Source organism: Gouania willdenowi, chromosome 3 (assembly GCF_900634775.1).
Source record: "Gouania willdenowi chromosome 3, fGouWil2.1, whole genome shotgun sequence".
NCBI lineage: Eukaryota > Metazoa > Chordata > Actinopteri > Blenniiformes > Gobiesocidae > Gouania > Gouania willdenowi.
The window spans coordinates 24,142,200-24,161,656 of record NC_041046.1 but is presented as its reverse complement, the minus strand read 5'-3'; the positions used below and the strand labels follow the sequence as shown (position 1 = coordinate 24,161,656).

Here is a 19,457-nt window from a genome sequence, read left to right as displayed (position 1 = left end):
GTGAACTGACGGCACTATACAGACCAGAGCAATGGATCACAGAGCACACTCATCAGCCTAACAAGGGTTTAGGCCACATGCCCCTAGGTCAGGGTTGGGATTAATTGATCATTATTTACAGTTTTGGCGTATTTATAATTGTAATTTCAATTTTTAGAAAAGCTGTTGCGGCCGTGTTCGTAATTAAATTGTAACTGAGTTTAGATAACTGACTTTGTAATTGTAATTGCTATAAAATTGTCAATTATAATTTAACGCAAATCTGGGGGACCATGTTACATTTCTAAATACATGCAGTTTACAGTTTTTAAAATATGTTTCATATCAAGCTTTCCCATATTTTACAGTTTTAAAAAAAAATGAAATTGAGTGCACTGACACAAAAGTCCCACTGAAAAAATAATAAAAACCTATATTTTCATTGGTTAAGAAGGCTAACAAGGTAACCAATAGATAGGAAATACATTAGATGATAGATATTTGTGTTTAGTGTATTTTACAGCCAATTTAGGACCCGTTATCATAACAAATGCTAACAGAAAGCTAACACAAGAAGAAGGTTAACTTTTATTTATTTCAAGCTCAGTAATTGTGATTAATTGTAATTGAATTGTAGTAATTGAGAACATAAATGTAATTGACTTTCTGAGGATAAAGAAAATAATTGAAATTTAATTGTCACTGAAAAATGTTATTGATGCCAACCCTGCCCTAGTTACCCTGTGTATAAGCTTACTGCATGGAATATGTGGATATATTTAACAATTTATATAAAAGGTGATGAAATAAATACCAATATTCCATTCATTTCAGAAGCCTATTGCCAATACTAGCGGTGGGACGATATTCAATGTTCTCAGACAAGACAATATACGATGGGCTCACGATAACGATTAATGATGTTTTCTAAAATGTTTTTTTTTTTTAAAAAAGATCGGAAAAATGCAGTTGGAAAACTTTAGCTCTTAACATACTTGCTCTGTGTATGATCGTTTTAACTCGATAGGAATTTTAAAATAAATATATAAACAATCTCAACACAAAAACAGAGACTGACATTTTATGCCAGTGTAAAATTAAAACCAAATCATGTCGTCAACATGAAATCCTTCCAAGAATATTCCTATCTATACGTGAACTGCCTTTGACATTTCTTAGAAGTACCATTTGCCAACAAACAATCTTGTTTTTTTGAAAAGGTAGATTGGATTGGTAAAAATAAATAAATAAATAAATAAATAAATAAATAAATAAATAAATAAATAAATAATAATAATAATAATAATAATAATAATAATTATTATTATTATTATTATTATTATTATTATTATTATTATTATTATTATTATTATTATTATTATAATAATAATAATAATAATAATAATAATAATAATAATAATAATAATAGTGAGACACTGCAGTTCATGTATGAGGTCATCTCTGTCTCTGAGGTCTTCTGCTCTGGTCTGTCCCAGTGGGCAGCACGAGCACGAGCACGGTTTCGTCCAGCCAATCAGTTGTCTCCCCCTAACGACCAATGAGGGAAACTACACAACCAGCTTTTTGTTCTCCCTCTCGCGCAGTGTTTTGCGATGTCACTGTAGGAGGATATGTGGTTTGATAATGTTTTTGTTTTTTTTGTTTTTGTTTTTTTTTTTTAAACAATAATCATAATAATGATGATGGATTTGTTCTTAATCAGAAAACTGAAAATGCAAGGTATTCTTTGTATTTATTTGTATTTATTTAATTTTGGTTTACATATGAATTTGGGATTATCCAATGATACCCAGATCGGAATAGAATTGTTTAATTTATCATAATTCTTGAATTGCCTTTTTCTGATTTATTTATTTGAAGTTTAGGTTCAGTTTTTAAATTCTTATTTTGTAGATGTGTACAAGCATGACAACAGTATAAAAAGCTGCATTTCTTACACTTCGATTGACATAATTCAATAAATATTTTTGTTCTGTGTTTTTTTTTTTTTTTTTTATCTTTACTTAAATATTAACTAAACCCCAAACCCATTTTTTTTCTGCTGAATACATATGTATTTGGGTATTAAGTAGTGCTGTTTATTTATCCCACTCTTCGCAATTTAGTAATAGTATTTTAATTTTGTGTATTTAGTTGTAAATTGTCAGTTATTGCTATTAACATTGTCAACAGTTTAACTTTTTACATCTTTTAACTTTTTAACAAATTTTGTTTTTTTTTTTTGTTTTTTTTTGTCTTCCTTATTTCTCTTTTTCACCCACCTTTTTTTCTTTCTTCTATTACATTTTTCCCTTTTTCTTTTTCCCCGTTTCCTTTTTTTCTGTTTTTCCTTTGTCTTTGTTCCTCCTTTTTTCTTGTCTTTCTTTTTCGGTTTTTTTTTCATTCATCTTCATTATTTCTCCTTTTTTCTTTTTTTCTTTTTTGACCCTTTTCCCACACTTGTTTTACTATTTTTTTAAGAGTGAATTTTGTGTGCACTGTACTATGATTTACAAATGATGTAAGAAAAAAAAGTCTGAAAGAATACTGAAATTAGCATTCAAAAACTCAACTTTTTATAACATATTAAATGGCTCTATTATAAACCAATGATGATACAGTATTAGAGAGAAAGTATAGTATCAAACATATACAGCCTGTTGTATCTTTTTACATTCAGTAAAGTATATAACTTAGTTAAATTATAAATTATCCAATCCTTTTGAGTTATTTTACTTAGTTTTCAAAACATTTTAATAATATTATGGTATGTAAAGGACGTTTTCATTTCTTGATCAAACTGTGTTGTTTGTAACTGTCGGATTAAAAGAAGGGTTGACAGCTAAATGGTCTAAGTTCAAAATGCATTTGTAAAAAATAATAATAATAATAATAATAATAATAATAATAATAATAATAATAATAATAATAAAAAGAAAATAAATAAATCATAAAAGCAGTTTTCATAAAAATCGGTTGACGCCAGACACAATATTCGAACATATATAATATGTATTCATTATAAAGAAATGTACACATATATATATATATATATATATATATATATATATATATATATATATATAACTATGTATTCGTATTCATATTGTTTTGTTTTGAAAGGCCGTCCCGTACATGCTATTGTTGATGCTGAGCGGAAGTGAGGCTTGACGCCATTTTAAGTTAGCGGCGAGCCTTTTGAAAGCATTTTGTAGCTAGCGTGCTATGTGAATCATCTCGTGAGGCGTTATGCACGGTTTTTTGAGATTTTAAACACAATCACATCACTGTTTGAGTGGTAATTTATCTGGTGTAACATTTGTAACCCCGGTTTGTCCTGCAGAAATGTCGACGGAAGGAGCAGCCGATCAGGTAGCTACATGCATGCTGTGCTGCTACAGCTAACTGCGACGTGAACGTGTTTTACGTCGTATTCGACAAAACGCTTTTGTTTCTTATTGTAGTTTAAACGTTTCAAATGACAAATTAATATTGTTGCTAGGCTAATGTTGCCAGGGTTCTGTAGTGTGAGTTGATGTTGGACGTTATTTTGAGGTCAGTTCTCAGTATACGCCATATTGGGTACGGTTGGCACTGCTACAAAACAGGCCGTTTACTAGTTTGCAATGTCTAAATATCATAACATTTGCTTCCTACCAACAATGAAGCATTGTTGGTGGGGAAAAAAGTAATCGATTCTAAGTTATATGCTAATAATTTGTGACAGCGCTGAGATTATCTTCAAGAAGTGTTCCCACCACTATTGATAATGAAGAAAGTGTCTAGCGATACATTAAACGTAGCCATAGCCCCCAAGACTGGTTCGAATTCAACTTTTTTCATATGTTTTTTTCTTTTATTATTTAAATACATATCCGACAACAAAAAAAAAAAAAATAGGGTATTTTCTGGGTTAGGGAAAAGGCTAAAATAAAAGGGTAAACTGTGTAGCTAAAAATAAATATGAGCTAAAATACTACTGACGGAACTTTAAGTCTCGTGGTCCACCTATCACGTGACCTAAACTGGCCAATGAGGGACGTTGCATATGCGTAGAGTGGCAGTCTATGGATAAGTTTGACACATCCATAGCCACGGCCGATAATTAATTATGACCTATAATGACTTCTGTGTTTAACCAACCTTACAGGGGCCACTACTGCCTGTTTAATGTATTTCCACTTGTTCCTTTAGTCCTGTATCCTATTGAGTTGCATGCGTTTCCTGGGCGTTACTGATTGTATTATGTCTATGCATTGTCTCACAGGCGGCAGCAGCAGAGTATATACCTGAGAAGGTGAAGAAAGCAGAGAAGAAGTTGGAAGAAAACTCCTATGACCTTGACGCTTGGAGCATTCTGATTCGCGAAGCACAGGTTTAGTGACACAGAGTTGTATTCCTGGGGTTAAGGTTAATCTGGGAACGAGGGTGGGCGGGTTACAGTGCAGATAAATACTAAACATTACACCTTTTCACATGATTAACATGATTGCTTAGATATGTGTTTATTATTATGATGGAATGTTAATGGATTATCCTTCTTCAGAACCAACCCATTGATAAAGCCAGGAAGACTTATGAGCGGCTTGTTGCACAGTTCCCAAGCTCTGGTAGATTCTGGAAACTATTCATTGAAGCAGAGGTTATTATTACACTTTATATTTATTTTTTCTTCTAGTATGCATGGTCGGGATGTTTTTTTTTCCTAACATGATCAACAATGTGATTTTCACACAACCAAAATATTCTCTCCTCTGACATTTAAAGTCTCAATTCTTGAGTCTGGTACAAACTTTAACTGCTTTTAATGTTTATCATTTATTTTGTTTTTTTGCCAACAGCCAAGAAAAGGCCTTTTGATATTTGAAACGGTGATCTAGAAGTCTACTGTAATTCCCAAACAAATATTAAGCACTTTCTTTTACTATTAAGAGTTGTGCCTTTAAACTCATGAGGAGAATCAACCCTAAAAGTTTTCTCTCTAAATACCTCCAATGATTTCAGGGGTTTAGAAACCACACACATTGGTATTCTCTGCACCATCTTTAAAGTGGGGTTAAATGCATTTGTTGCATGTTTGGTCTGCAACAGTATTAAAACTATTTTAATGGTATTGGAGTGCATTAGCCTTTTATTCACTTGTCGTGTCATTTATTGCCTCCTGTGTCATTTCTTTTGAGTAATATAAACAGATTTTATTTGTGTGGCCCTTTCTCCTCCCCCCTCTCTCTTTCTTGTTCATAGATGTTTGTAGAGTTATGGCCTCTTCATTATACATATGTTTACTTATTCCGCCTTCTACAAATTCACCAAAACAATGAAATCAAGCTTCAGAGTTTTCTAGTATATAGCTCAGTGTTTTTTTTATTCTTCCCCCCCTGATAATGCTTTTGTTATTTCAAATATTTAATGTAGATTTAACATAGACAGTCAGCCTTTTTATGGTTTTCTCTTTATTGTGAAACTACCTCAGTCATGTGGTCCAAAGCATGTATTTCAGCTTTATCTATTTAAGGAATTGCTCTCAGCATTACCCCCTAGTGGGGATGTCCCGATACAACTTTTTCATTTCCGATATTGCAGCCTTGCGTATCGGCCGATACCAATATTGATCCGATATTAACGTGAATCATACATACTTTTATTACCTTTTTTATTTTTTAAATAAATAATTACTTATTTTGTAGTGTAGAATGTTAGAAAAGGCTTGCTCAAGAGATGTTACTCAGAGAACAATAGTCAACAACAGTAGGTATGAAAAAAACTGACCCATTGATTATTAGCCAAATTGGTTACATACATTTTTACCTTCAACATCTTATCTACAGTATTCTACAATTGAATAAAATAAATAAAAAATGAATAAAAAAAAAAAAAAAAATTGGAAGTTTGAATCTGATATTTGTTTTCAGGCTGATATCGGATCGGGACACCCCTACCCCCTAGACTTTTGAATACTGCACCAGTATATATTCAGAGTTTGAATTGGCAAAGCCTGACTTTTTTTTTTTTTTTTGTTTTTTTACGTATTGGTTTGTAATTTAATATTTTTATATACATGCCTTTTAGTCAGTGTCGCTAATCTTTTTTCCAGACCAGTTTTAATCTGGTTTATGTATTGTAGGCTACTTAAATCCCCTGCCCACCCCCACCATATACCTTATTTACCTATTGTTAGCAATTATCTTTAATGACTATTTGAAAGTTTTTATTAACCAAATTGTTAATGTAATTATGAAAAATAAACATTTGTCTACTTGGCTCTCATGCATCCACACGGCTGCTGATTAGTGTCTACATTGTATTTTGTAAATCTATTTTTTTCTTAACTTGTCCTTATATTCATATCATAAGGTAGCTCAGTTAAAGCTATAGAATATGAATTTAAATAGAATTAATTCTACTATTAGAAATTCATGTCACCACATACATGTTTGATGTGCTCACACATTTATTTGGGGACAAGATAGTGCTGTACAAATAACACTATTTTTGTTATTTACATCAGATTCTTCACATAATTTATTCATTTTTTGTTAAATGTTGATGTTTTCCCTGAATGTAAATTTTTAGGTAAATGCCATGTACCTACTAACCTTTAAACACATGGGACTCTAAAGGTCTCCGCACCTACAATAGGATAGGATTGAATAGGATTTATGAGATAAAATATCAGGAGATATTTCAAATGTTCATTTAAAAAAAAAATCTATAACAGCATATTGCTTACCTTTAATGTGTTTTGCAAACATGCCATTAAGCTTTTAATACAGAGTGATAAACATATTTTTTCATGGTAAGTATGTTGATAATAACCAGTCCTACACAGTGATTGTATCTTATTAAAATGCAACAATTGTTGTAAAATGCTGTTGGTCCTTTTTGTTTTCCTGTCAGTGTTGATGATGCATTACAGATAAAATGGTATTTCTTTTGGTGTGCAAAGGCCTTTGTATTTTGAACATGAGTTGCTCTTTATCCTAATGCTCTCTCATTTCCATAAACATGTAAATGTTGCAGGTCAGGCAGGTTTGCAATCACCCGATGAATTTAGTATGTGGAAGAGTTTGGCCCGCATGTCTTGTCACATGCTGATGACATTTAGATATGCAACCCTAACCCCCAGCCTCACCAACAGGTGGCCATAGAAACTAGCTTTTAAAGCCAATTTTCTGAAATGCAGCTTTGTTTGAGATTTTCCCTAGTGCTTAAGGAAAATTCTTAGATTCGAGGGGTTGAAGTGTCAACAGTGTTGCCAAAAATTCACCGAATACCCTTTGGGATTGTGCATACACAGTGTTGCGTTGCTGCTATATATGGTACTATTTCTAACTTGGGAACTATATGGTTTCTGCTGAATTACAGACAAATGGACTGGTGCTGCATATATTTCTCTGAAGTGCATCCTAACTCAAGTGTTGCTAAATGTGGATCTCTACCGAGTAAATGGGTGGCTTATATTGTAGGACCTTAGCTCATGTTGACTGATTGTCCCAAAACTAATTGGATAATTTGCTCCAGAGTTTTTGTTCAACTTTAACTGCTGTGAATGTTAGTTATGGACAATTGTTCAAAGAATGTTTGTTGGTGTGCAAAGTGCTCCAAAATTACCAAGATGACCTCGTAGCCTCATCTTACCATATTAAAGTGACAGTTGCTTTACAGTTAAGTGTTAATGTTAATTTTTCAAGCATTATACACCTAGGATTTATCTAAAGCAGAGGAGCAAGTGCTTTATCTGTGTATTCAGCTTCTGTATGTACTGCTAGATTATTGGTATTTGCAGTTTGACAAGGCATTACAAAACTTGAATAATTGTTTGATAAATAAAACTTTAAAAATGTATGGACAATGTGTTTGAGTACGTTTGTTTATATGAGATTATACACACTTGTACTGCATCACTTCTTGCACTGAGTTGATGAGGTTTTGCCAAATGTAGATGCTGCAACCCATGCTGTACAGAACTGGCTGGAATCTCTTTAGTTGCGCGTAGGATGAAGGTGAATAACTTTTGTCAAGTCCAGACACAAATCCTCTTCAGTGAAGCTTTGCAGCGCATGGATTTGGCCACTCTAGTTTATTCAAACCACTACTGTTTGGGATACATAGTATGAGCTTTTATGCAGACTCAATGTGTCCGCTGTGATTTTGATGTTTGGAAAGATTAATTTATATTTAGCTGCATAAATTCCGTTTAGATTAAATGGACCTCCATTGCATAATACCCCCACCCCAATGCTTTACAGTGGAAATGACAAGTTTTCAGTGGACATTTTTTCCTGCCTGATGCCCCAAGCTTTAAGACTAATCAACTTATACATTTGGTGTCTCACTTTTTTTTAAAGATTTAGGGGTTTTTAAATAGCAGACTCTTGTCATTCTTTTTTTAATCTTTGATAATAACCAGGCGGCATTTATATTCAAAATCTCGTTCAAGTAACTTCATTTTAATGGCATTCAGTGTCTGTGATCTTCATAGCTATTTTTTTTTTTTGTCTTGATTTTTACAGGAAGCCTTTCTCTTATTTAGATATATGCCATATTTTTTCTGTCTCTATTGTCTGATTTAAAATTCTTGGAGATTTCCAGCGAACTAGCTGTTTTGTACTTTTTGAGTTGCTTTGATTGTTTTTCTGATTTGACATTGAATTAGTTGCCAAAGTTACTAACCAGTGACTGAACCATCCACCTATGTTAGTCTTTACTATAAAAGCTTGGAATCATTAATTCCCTCTACACTCAGTTTGAGACTGTTGTCACCATAGAAGGGCTGGATGAATTAAAATAGTAAAGTAAGAGGGAACATTTAGGATAAAACCTGTTTTTGATCAATGCTTTCATAATTTATTTTAATCAGGATGTAATGTAGGGTACACTGCAAATGTTGCCAGTCCACCACAAAGACGAGTTAGAAAAGAATCAACCTTGAAGGTCAACAAGTTGCCTTGAACTTTTTTTTAGGCAGTCTATCATATTTACAGACCTTAATACAATAAAAATGTGTATTGTTTTAAATCACATGGTTAGTGTGTTTATTATTGAGAAGTGCTGTGTTCCTATAATTGTATTAATGTTGTATCACAGACCTTTGAAAGATATTTAAACATAAACAGGCTTTAAAATCAATATATAGTATATCTCACTAAATTTCTTTATAAAACGTTTTTTTTATTTGCTTGATATATTGTGCATTTTTCCAGAGATTTTCAATATATTTTACATTATTTCTGAACTTGCATTTAAAAAAATAAAACAATAATTCGACTACTTTTTAAACAAATGTAATTTTCATTCTTAAAATGTGTTAACGCATGTTGGGTCTACCTCTTATTTTTCTGCAGTTGTTTTTTCTTTTAATGGAACAATTCATGAGAAAACAACAAAGGGAATATCAATTCCTAAAACACAGGTTTTATAGCATTAATACCAGAAAATTACCAACCAGGATAGTGTTGTAAATCTGTTGCTTGAACTTTTTAAACAGAAGATACGGGTCAGCATACACCAGTGTTAGGGGGAAGTATGTTTTCTTTAAATTATAAATACCCATCATTTTTTTCAAGATACATGTTTTTCTAAATTCTCTTAAACATTTTCCTGTTTATTCTTCCTGCAGCAGTTTCTGAAGCTCCACTGTGTTATGGGGTGCAAAAACAGAATAAACCCCGATTCAAAAATGGGTTTTTTTGTCATTCTTGTGTGAATTTCACTTTGTTGATCTTGAGGTTACTTTGTAAGTGTGGGTGTCAGTATGTGTGTTGCATTTGCATGTGTCGTGTGCATTTTTCCTTTAATCTGTGTAATTACAGCAAACATCTGAATTAACACAACATTCACACTCTTGTTTACAGATCAAGGCTAAAAACTATGACAAGGTAGAAAAGGTAAGTGTCCGTCACACTCGGATGGTCTCGCACTGTCCAATATGGAAGATTGTCAAGTTTTTCAGTCATTTTTTTACAAATGGTTTCAAAATCAAATTGTGAAAGTGATTGTTTTAGTTGTAATAGATATGTAAAAATCATGTTATAAAGGCATGTTGTAATACATTTCATTGAACAGTTAAAAAGCAGGATCTATTGTGTTTTCTGTATCAGAAAGTTGTTTGAAATTTCATCACCAACAGTTTTTAAATGACTTGCTTTTTTGTTTGAAAAATATGTGACCTTTTGTATCCATAGACAATTCTTTTGTTTGGCACATAAAATTTATAATAAATCGATGTGCTGTAAATATCTTCTAGTGTGTTGTGTTTTTGCATTACTGTTTTATTGCAATAATTATGGTTTTTGAACAATATCTACATTATTTTACATCTCATTTGAACACTTTGAATTCTCTTCGGTAAAGAGTTCCTAAGTCATACAATTTAGTAGGTTGTATTTAGGCACATTTATTATTTGTTGCATTGAATGTTTTTGCACAATGATATGTTGGCATCAAAATCTGACATAAGGCTGACATGCAAACAGGTTTCCCTTTCTCCACAGCTCAGCTGCTAATCCTTCCATAAAGGATACACCTCTATGGAGACAAACTTGTTTTTGCCACAGCTGTGTGGAGTACATGAAAGCATCAAACTCATCTTTGTCCTCTAATAATGTTTTTACCCTTGCAGTTGTTTCAGAGGTGTCTTATGAAAGTGTTGCACATCGACTTGTGGAAATGTTACCTCTCCTATGTTCGAGAGACCAAAGGGAAACTTCCCACATACAAGTGAGACACGCTGCTGCGACTCCATCATTGTTCTAATCTCTGCTACACATGCATGCAGTAACCTTAATGTTTATGCATATGTTTGTTATCTCAGAGAGAAGATGGCACAGGCTTACGATTTTGCCCTGGATAAGATTGGCATGGAAATTATGTCGTATCAGGTACACAGATGTGAAATTATTTTATGCTTTTCAGTGACTAATGGTTTTTGTCGACTTTCCTCATTAAAACTGGCTACTTTGCATGATTTGTCCCAAAAATAATAGCTAGATGACGATATAGAATAGAGTATTCTCTGTAGGAGGTAAGACATTCCAGTACTAGTTTGACAAAATAAGTAGAAATGAATTCTGTCGATAAGTTCTCAACAGATTTAGCTGAATAAAATTAGGGGTGTCTGATGCAATTTTTTCACTTCTGATATGATGCCAGTATTGCAGCCTATAGTGTATTAGTCGATAGACTCAATACCCATATCGGTTTGATTCAATGTCAGCATGAATTATACATACTTTTTAGAGGTGTCCCGATCCAATATCAGATATCGGTCCGATATCAGCCTGAAAACGAATATCGAATTCAAATTTCCAATTTCCAATTTTTTTTTTCCCCAATTCATTTTTTATGTATTTTATTCAGTTGTAGAATACTGTAGATATTATCTTGAAGGTTAAAATGTATGTAACCAATTGGTTCATAATAAATGGGTCAGTTTTTCTCATACCTACTATTGCTGACTGTTGTTTTCTGTTAGTCACATCACTTGATCAAGCCTTTTCTAACATTCCACACTACAAAATAAATAATTTATTTTTTTTATTTAAGAAAAAAAACAAGTGTATGATTCATGCTGATATCGGATCAATATCGGTATCGGCTGATACGCAAAGCTGCAATATCGGTATCATATCAGAAATGAATAAGTTGAATTGTGACATCCCAAATACTTTTATTACCTATTTTGTAGAGGGGATCCTTAGAATTGCTTTGAGAAGTTTCTCAAAGCGGGGTACGTGTACTCCTAGTGGTACGCGATGGCACTACAGGGGGTACTTGAGAGAAAGTGGATATTTAACAAATGAAAGTATTAAAAAATATGGGGTTTTATGTTCATTTTAAGTTAAAAATGATAAAAAATTATCTTGAGGGCCGTAAATAATAAAAATAATTCTATTCACTCATTAATCCATCATTATGCTCTATAGTTGTTTTTTTTCCTAGTATTCTGCCCAAAATGTCATAGTCGAACTTAGGGGTAAGTGGATTCAGAAATAGGACAAAGTGGGAACACATTTCAGAGCCACTGACCTAGACAGAGAACAAGTGTCAGCAACATTACACATTTATTAACAACCAATGGATCAACCTTAAACATAAGAACATACTTTAATTAGTTGCTTATTAGCATGCTAATTAGTAACATATTGACTCTTAATTAGTCATTATTAAGTACTTAATGCCTTATTCTGCATGGCCTTATTATACAACCAATAAGCCATTAACTAAGAGTTTTCCCTCAATGGCCTCAGAATTATTACTTATTAGTAGTAAGTAAGGAAGTGGTTTATAATTACAATCTCAATATGTTACTGTTAACGTTAACCCTAACCCTGTTTGTACTGCGAGACTAAGGCACTAATAAGTACTTATTGACTAATTTAGAGCCAATATGTTACTAATGCTAATAAGCAACTAAATAATGGTCTATAGGTGTTCCCTAATATAAAGTGTTACTGAATATTCTTTAATTGAATAAACTAAATACATAAATAAGAAGACCCTTTAAAATAACCTCAATAAATCCAATTAAAAACAGTCACGAACATATTTCTGTTCACTTCTAATTAACTGCTGTTTTTCTTTCAGATCTGGGTGGATTACATCAACTTCCTTAAAGGAGTGTGAGTAGTGCATGTCTTTATAAACCTTTTACCATGACAATTTTTTTCATTTTGGTTTTTTACATTTTGACTCCCATGTTTCCATATTCATGTCATTTGTTGCTAATAATAAGCATTGCTTTTGTTTTATCAGTGAGGCTGTGGGCTCGTATGCTGAGAATCAGAGAATCACTGCGGTCCGCAGGGTGTACCAGAGAGGTTGTGTCAACCCTATGATCAACATTGAACAGCTCTGGAGAGATTACAGCAAATATGAGGAGGTGAGTGATACGCCGAAAAAAAAAGAGTTAATGTTCAAAAAAAAAAAATGTTAAATATGAATGAAAACTGTGCAGTCCCTTATTGACATTTCTGTTCCTTTAACAGGGAATTAATGTGCATTTGGCCAAAAAGATGATTGAAGATCGAAGCAGAGACTACATGAACGCCAGGAGGGTGGCCAAGGTGAGACAATGGAGGCTGCGTCAGTTATGTTTTCTGGTGTTTTTGTGGATGTGTCAATGAATGTGTATTGTGTAAGTGAACATACACTGGTGGTGTTTGTGTAATTCAGGAATATGAGACTGTGATGAAGGGGCTGGATCGCAATGCTCCGTCGGTTCCTCCTCAGAACTTGCCCCAGGAGGCCCAGCAGGTGGAAATGTGGAAGAAATACATCCAGTGGGAGAAAAGCAACCCTCTGCGCACAGAAGACCAGACCCTCATCACAAAGAGAGGTGATCATTTGGAACCCCACGTTAGTTTATACTCCTCTGGGATTTTTCTGAAAGGCCATTTTAAAAGGCAAATTAGTGGAATAAAAAAAAAGGTAATGTTTATTTTTAGATTTTAGCCACAAGAGGGCATCGCTTTTCCCTGAGAGACATTATGAATCATAGGGTGTTAAAGAAGGTCAGTGTACTTTACACTGCTCCAGACAGCTTTGATAAAACTTTGAATTGCACAAATAAAACGAGTTTATATCATTCAATCACAAAGCACACTACATTACATGTACGCAGAACTACCACAGCCAGAAAATATAAAATATATTAAACCTTTATTTTAATGTGCAGCAATATGGGTTCCTTGTGTAAACAGCAGTTTGAGACAATAGTGTATTTATTAAGTCTCTATAGTGGGTTAAAAGCAGTATAACTTAGTTGACTAATGGTGTTATTTATTGTTCTCGTAATCTCGATTTTGTCACATTATAATATCAAGACAATTTAAAATTAAATCTGGAGAGTCTTTAATTGACAGCATTTTTCATTGAGTTGTGAAACTTGAAAAAAAAGTCTTAATGACCTAAAACTAAATAGAGTTTAGTTTGAAGACTAAAGAACACTGCTTGAAATGTTCATGTGTTTCTGAAACAAAACGAGCCACCTCGTGTCCCTCAGCAAAAACAATCTACCTCACTGTTGTAAATATCTTTTATTTAATTTTTTTATGGCAATTTTTGCACTCACCCTGATTCAATTTAATTTTTTTGCACTATTATTTTAGTTTCTTATTTATTCTATTAATAATACTTGTTATTTGCAGTGACTGAAGGGCTTTTGCAAATTTGTTGTACTTGTTACAATGACAAATGAAGTTCTATTCTTCCTTTGAAAATATTAGATTTTCTCTGATATAATTTCCTTAGTCTGTGACTTTGAGAGCTCCTGGTTGAGGTGAACTCACTGTGTGATGGTTGTGTTGTGTGTGTGCAGTGATGTTTGCCTATGAGCAGTGCCTGCTGGTGCTGGGCCACCATCCTGACATCTGGTACGAAGCAGCACAATATCTGGAGCAGTCCAGCAAACTGCTGGCAGAGAAAGGGGTAAGAAATAAAAGTGGATTGTTTTGAGATGTAAAATTGTTCCCACGATTCTTCACGTGTTTTCTTCGCTCTTTAAGGACATGAATAATTCCAAGCTGTTCAGCGACGAGGCAGCGAATATCTACGAGCGTGCCATTGGGACTTTGTTAAAGAAGAACATGCTGCTGTACTTCTCCTTTGCTGACTATGAAGAGGTGAACGTGAGATAGTGATGATGTCAGGCTGACAGCAGAGGGCGCTGGAAGCACAGTGCTCATCCTTTTTTTCTGTTGGATCCCACAGAGCCGCATGAAGCACGAGAAAGTCCACAGCATCTACAATAAACTGCTGGCCGTGGAGGACATTGACCCCACGCTGGTTTACATTCAGTACATGAAGTTTGCCAGGAGGGCGGAGGGCATCAAATCAGGCCGCATCATTTTCAAAAAGGCCCGGGAGGATCTGCGCACACGTCACCACGTGTATGTGACCGCAGCTCTGATGGAATACTACTGCAGCAAGGTTTGGACAAACAGATTTATCTAATAAAACATATGCAAACACAATATACAGAGGATGTAATCTTAAATCTGTTTGTTCCCTGTCTCCCTCTGCCAGGATAAAGCTGTTGCCTTCAAGATCTTTGAGCTGGGTTTAAAGAAATATGGTGACATTCCAGAGTACATACTTGCTTACATTGATTACCTCTCACACCTCAATGGTGAGTCATTGTATTATTTTATTCAAACAGCTTTCCCATTGGCAGACACTAGGGCTTGGCGATATGGACCAAAACTCATATCTCAATTTTTTTTTTTGTCGTCAAAATGGCGATATACGATATAAATGGTAAATGGACTTGATTTTTTATAGCGCTTTATCACCACACTGAAGCAGTCCCAAAGCGCTTTACATATCAGCTCATTCACCCAATCACTCTCACATTCACACACCAGTGGGACAGGACTGCCATGCAAGGCGCTAGTCGACCACTGGGAGCAACTTAGGGTTCAGTGTCTTGCCCAAGGACACTTTGACACATAGTCAGGTACTGGGATTTGCCTTGCAAATGCAGGTCTTGCCTAATTTTACATGCGTTTTCATCTGGGGAAAAACACCCCTAACACATCCCTTTGTGTCAAACATTGATTCCCTAAGGGTAATTTAAAGTGGAATTAAATTATTTTGCTGTTGTGAGAAGTAGCGGAAGCAGCGACTCCTTAAAGAAGTATTTTAAAACAAAATAAGCCATAAACAATATATATATATATATATATATATATATATATATATATGCAATAATTAAATTTTCTATATTGTCAAAATAGAAAACTCGATATATCTTGAATCTCTACATATCGCCCAGCCCTAGCAGACACTCGACATGCAAACCTGTGTGTTTACATGTGTGTTTTCTCTCCATAGAGGACAACAACACCAGAGTGTTGTTTGAACGTGTGCTGACCTCAGGAAGCCTGTCACCAGAGAAGTCTGGGTAATTTCATTTGTCCTTTAGGACTGACTGTGATCACCTGTGCTGTCACCATTGATCTTTGAGGATATTGACTCTTGTGCTCCCCAGGGAGGTCTGGGCTCGGTTTCTGGCCTTCGAGAGTAACATCGGAGACCTAGCCAGTATTCTAAAAGTAGAACGCAGACGTTTCACCGCTTTCAAGGAGGAATATGAAGGCAAGGAAACGGCGTTGCTTGTAGACAGATACAAGTTCATGGACCTCTACCCTTGCTCTGCTAGTGAACTTAAGGCCCTCGGATACAAGGTGTGCATTTGTCCAATCAGTGGGCTTCTTTTTGGAGATGCCGGGTACTGCTTATATGACATGGTTTTTATTGCTGTGCTTTCTGTGTAGGATGCTTCCCGTGTTAAGCTAGCTGCACATCTTCCTGAGGCTGTGGTGGCACCCTTGGTGCCAACATTAAAGGACGAAGGGGACCGTAAACCTGAGTATCCCAAACCAGACACCAATCAGATGATCCCCTTCCAGCCACGACACCTTGCTCGTACGTCATCACAGGCCCTCACGTGTCAGAGCCCGTTCTTTTAAACACATGAAAAAGATGAGTTTTTCATGTAGCCTCTCCTGTTTCCTGCTCACAGCTCCAGGTCTACACCCAGTCCCTGGTGGAGTTTTCCCAGTCCCTCCAGCTGCTGTTGTGCTAATGAAACTGCTGCCTCCACCTACATGCTTCAATGTAAGGAAGAGCAGTTTTTTTTTTCTCCTCCATTTGTGGATGTATGTAAACTCTTTGATTGTTTTTCTATGCAGGGTCCGTTTGTACAAGTGGAGGAGCTCATAGAGACTTTCAGGAGATGCACACTTCCTGAAAGTAGGTTTCTCTGGTCTTTATTGAAGGCTTGTTTCCTTCTATAAAAAAAAACTTTAAAAAATGCACATTAGTAATTTAAACTCTGTTTTTAATTTGCCGTTCATATTAAAGCAAAAGTAGTGATGATATTAAAGACACGCTTTGCTTCATTAGTTTCACTAGTTGAACTCTTACAGACAACACAGAAACTATTCTTTGTCTTTGTCTTTAACACACCTGGGCACAACAAATATTCAACCTTTTCAGTTTTGAGCGTTGTTGTATGAACAGCAAGAACTCAATCATTATTTCCTCCTTCCCTCAAAGCTCAGGTAGTGGGCGTGTCTGTGCCTCTGCTGGTGAAAGGCAGGCGCGTCTCACCTGTGGGGCATGCGACACCCGCACTTTCACATAAACAAAAATTAATTCCCCTCTCTTTTTACAGAGGCAATTATTGAAAACATATCAGTCCAGTTAGATTGATTGAATGGTGATCAAGCCAATCACAGTCAGACATTTGACAAAGCCACCATTCCGAGAAAGTAAACAGAGTTCACAGCGTTGAGTAAAGTGGCAATAAATGGTCCCAAAGTGGCATAAATGTGGCAAGAAAAGAGGAAAAGTGACTAAAATTGGCCAAAAGCAGTCAAGAGTAGCAAAAAAAAGAGGAAACGGGTGGTATGTAATAGCAAAAGGTAGCTTACATCAGCAAAATGTGGCAAACAGTGAAAAAAGGCAAAAATGTGGAACAAAGAGGGAAAATGTGGGGAAAAAAGAAAAGAATGTTATTGGGTAAAGGGTAGCTTATTAGGATGGAAGGTGGCAGAAAAAAATGGTTAAAGATCGGCAAAAATTGAATAAAAATATCAAAAATAACTTAAAAAATGGACAAAAATTTGAAAAAAATTATATTTATTGACAAAAGGAAGTTAAAATCTGATTTAAAAAAAAAAAAACTATCAGGGGAAAATGGAAAAGGGGCCAAAAAGGGACAAAGGAAGTTACAAAATGACAGCTTTAACATAGTTTTAGTCAATGATTTAATAAACTAAAGTGGGAGTCGACGGTTGCCCTATCCTTAGAACACCCTCACTTTTGAAATCGCTGCTCCACCCCTGGTGAACGGTGTTCAATCCCCGAGTTCTTGCCTGTTTGTTCTGTCACGGCCCAAAAGAACATATGTCTTTCTTTCTTCCACCTTGTGGTGATGAATTTCTTAAGTTTCCTTCTCTTCCTGTTTGACCGGTTCCTCTTGTATTTTGTCTTGCAGCCGTCGATGCTGCTGTAGAGCTCATCACTGGTAAACAAGCGGACGCTGGAGGGGAAGGTAACGGACCCCTGGAGAACCACGCATTGGCCAAGTCACTGAAGCGGCCAAACGCAGACTCGGACGAAGAGGACGACAAAGGAGTTGTAGCTCCACCCATTCACGACATCTACCGAGCACGCCAGCAGAAACGGATTCGATAAACTCGGCAGCATCAAGATTGTAATTTTATCAGACGGACGGAGAAGATTAATGTGCATCTTTACATGAAAACAGTCTGACCTAAAGACACTCACCCACACCAATCCTGGACTCATCCAAGAGTTTTTGTGATTTTTGGTTCTGTCTCCAGTTTTATATTCCTGAAACTGAACATTATACTGTACAAAGATTTTAAATTCCATCATGGATATTGGTGCACTATTCAGTTTTGGCCTTGTGTTGCAAAGTGGAGCAACTTCTTTTTGTTTGTTTGTTTTTTAGATAACTGAAGGACATGTCTTTCAATAAAAGTGAAAACAACACTAAACATGGACTTCTTTTGATTCTAATCCTTGTTGTCTTATATTAACCATGTTAATATTCATGTTTGATATCACTTGTGACAGATCGAACCCACAACCTCTCAATCAGAAAACGACCCCTCTACCAACCAGGGCTCAGTCGACCATGGTGCACAAGTTATCATTTAGGAAGATGAAAAATTATAATGTGAATTTTTCATCAGTTGAGACTTGAACTCACATTTTCTGGCACAAGAGATGATGCTCTATGACGTCACTGAGTTAATTAACAAGAGACAATTCTGATGTACATATGTTTAAAACTTCTTCCCCCTCACCATAGGAATTAATTAGTCAATAAGTCAAACATAACCTTTATTATTATCATAATTTTCATAATATTTTACTAATTGGAGAACTTGCTGTAAGTCACTTGCAGCATTTTTTTTTAATCAATTTAATAAACATGTTAATATTTTAATTTTAACAGTTTATACAATGAACTGATATTTACAAAAAGTTATAATAAACAGCAAATTATTTCATGTTTTGCATTTATGCTGGAAATGTATCCGCTGCCTTAAAGTGTTTTCATACCATTACCATAAACAGAGGCAGAGATAAATCCTGTTTTAGGCAGAAATACACTGTCGTATGGTGCATATGTGGTGATGGGAGCAGCTACCATTGGGAATTGATAAGAACTATGGAGTTAGATTTGTGTCATTATTTAGTTATCAACAGACACAAATCTACCTCATAAAGAACTAGGACGTTAGAGGAATCCTCTCAGACAGCCGCACAAAGGAAAAACACATACAGGTCACCAAAAATAAGACTGGTGGTGCAGAGGCTTTGGTAAATAAATAAAAAAAAAAGTAGACTGCGTTGGCCGGGAATCGAACCCGGGTCAACTGCTTGGAAGGCAGCTATGCTAACCACTATACCACCAACGCTTGCGAAATACAGATTCGAGA

The 19,457-nt window shown here is 35.0% G+C and overlaps 1 protein-coding gene and 1 non-coding gene across 2 annotated transcripts; one reads left to right on the top strand and one right to left on the bottom strand.

The window, feature by feature from the left end:
* The first annotated feature begins 3,134 nt into the window (after nucleotides 1-3,134).
* Nucleotides 3,135-18,512, top strand: cstf3 (cleavage stimulation factor, 3' pre-RNA, subunit 3). Its single transcript, XM_028439092.1, has 20 exons — nucleotides 3,135-3,351; nucleotides 4,247-4,354; nucleotides 4,526-4,621; nucleotides 9,834-9,866; nucleotides 10,601-10,698; nucleotides 10,793-10,859; nucleotides 12,565-12,599; nucleotides 12,733-12,859; nucleotides 12,966-13,043; nucleotides 13,153-13,315; nucleotides 14,297-14,406; nucleotides 14,484-14,600; nucleotides 14,689-14,907; nucleotides 15,004-15,106; nucleotides 15,811-15,880; nucleotides 15,968-16,163; nucleotides 16,254-16,404; nucleotides 16,502-16,596; nucleotides 16,671-16,731; nucleotides 17,981-18,512. Exons 1-20 carry the CDS (start codon nucleotides 3,325-3,327, stop codon nucleotides 18,178-18,180), a joined length of 2,154 nt encoding a protein of 717 aa, XP_028294893.1. The 5' UTR covers nucleotides 3,135-3,324; the 3' UTR covers nucleotides 18,181-18,512.
* Nucleotides 18,513-19,364: 852 nt separating this feature from the next.
* Nucleotides 19,365-19,436, bottom strand: trnag-ucc (transfer RNA glycine (anticodon UCC)). The gene has a single exon. It is a non-coding gene; the product is annotated as a tRNA-Gly (tRNA).
* Between the last annotated feature and the right edge of the window lie 21 nt (nucleotides 19,437-19,457).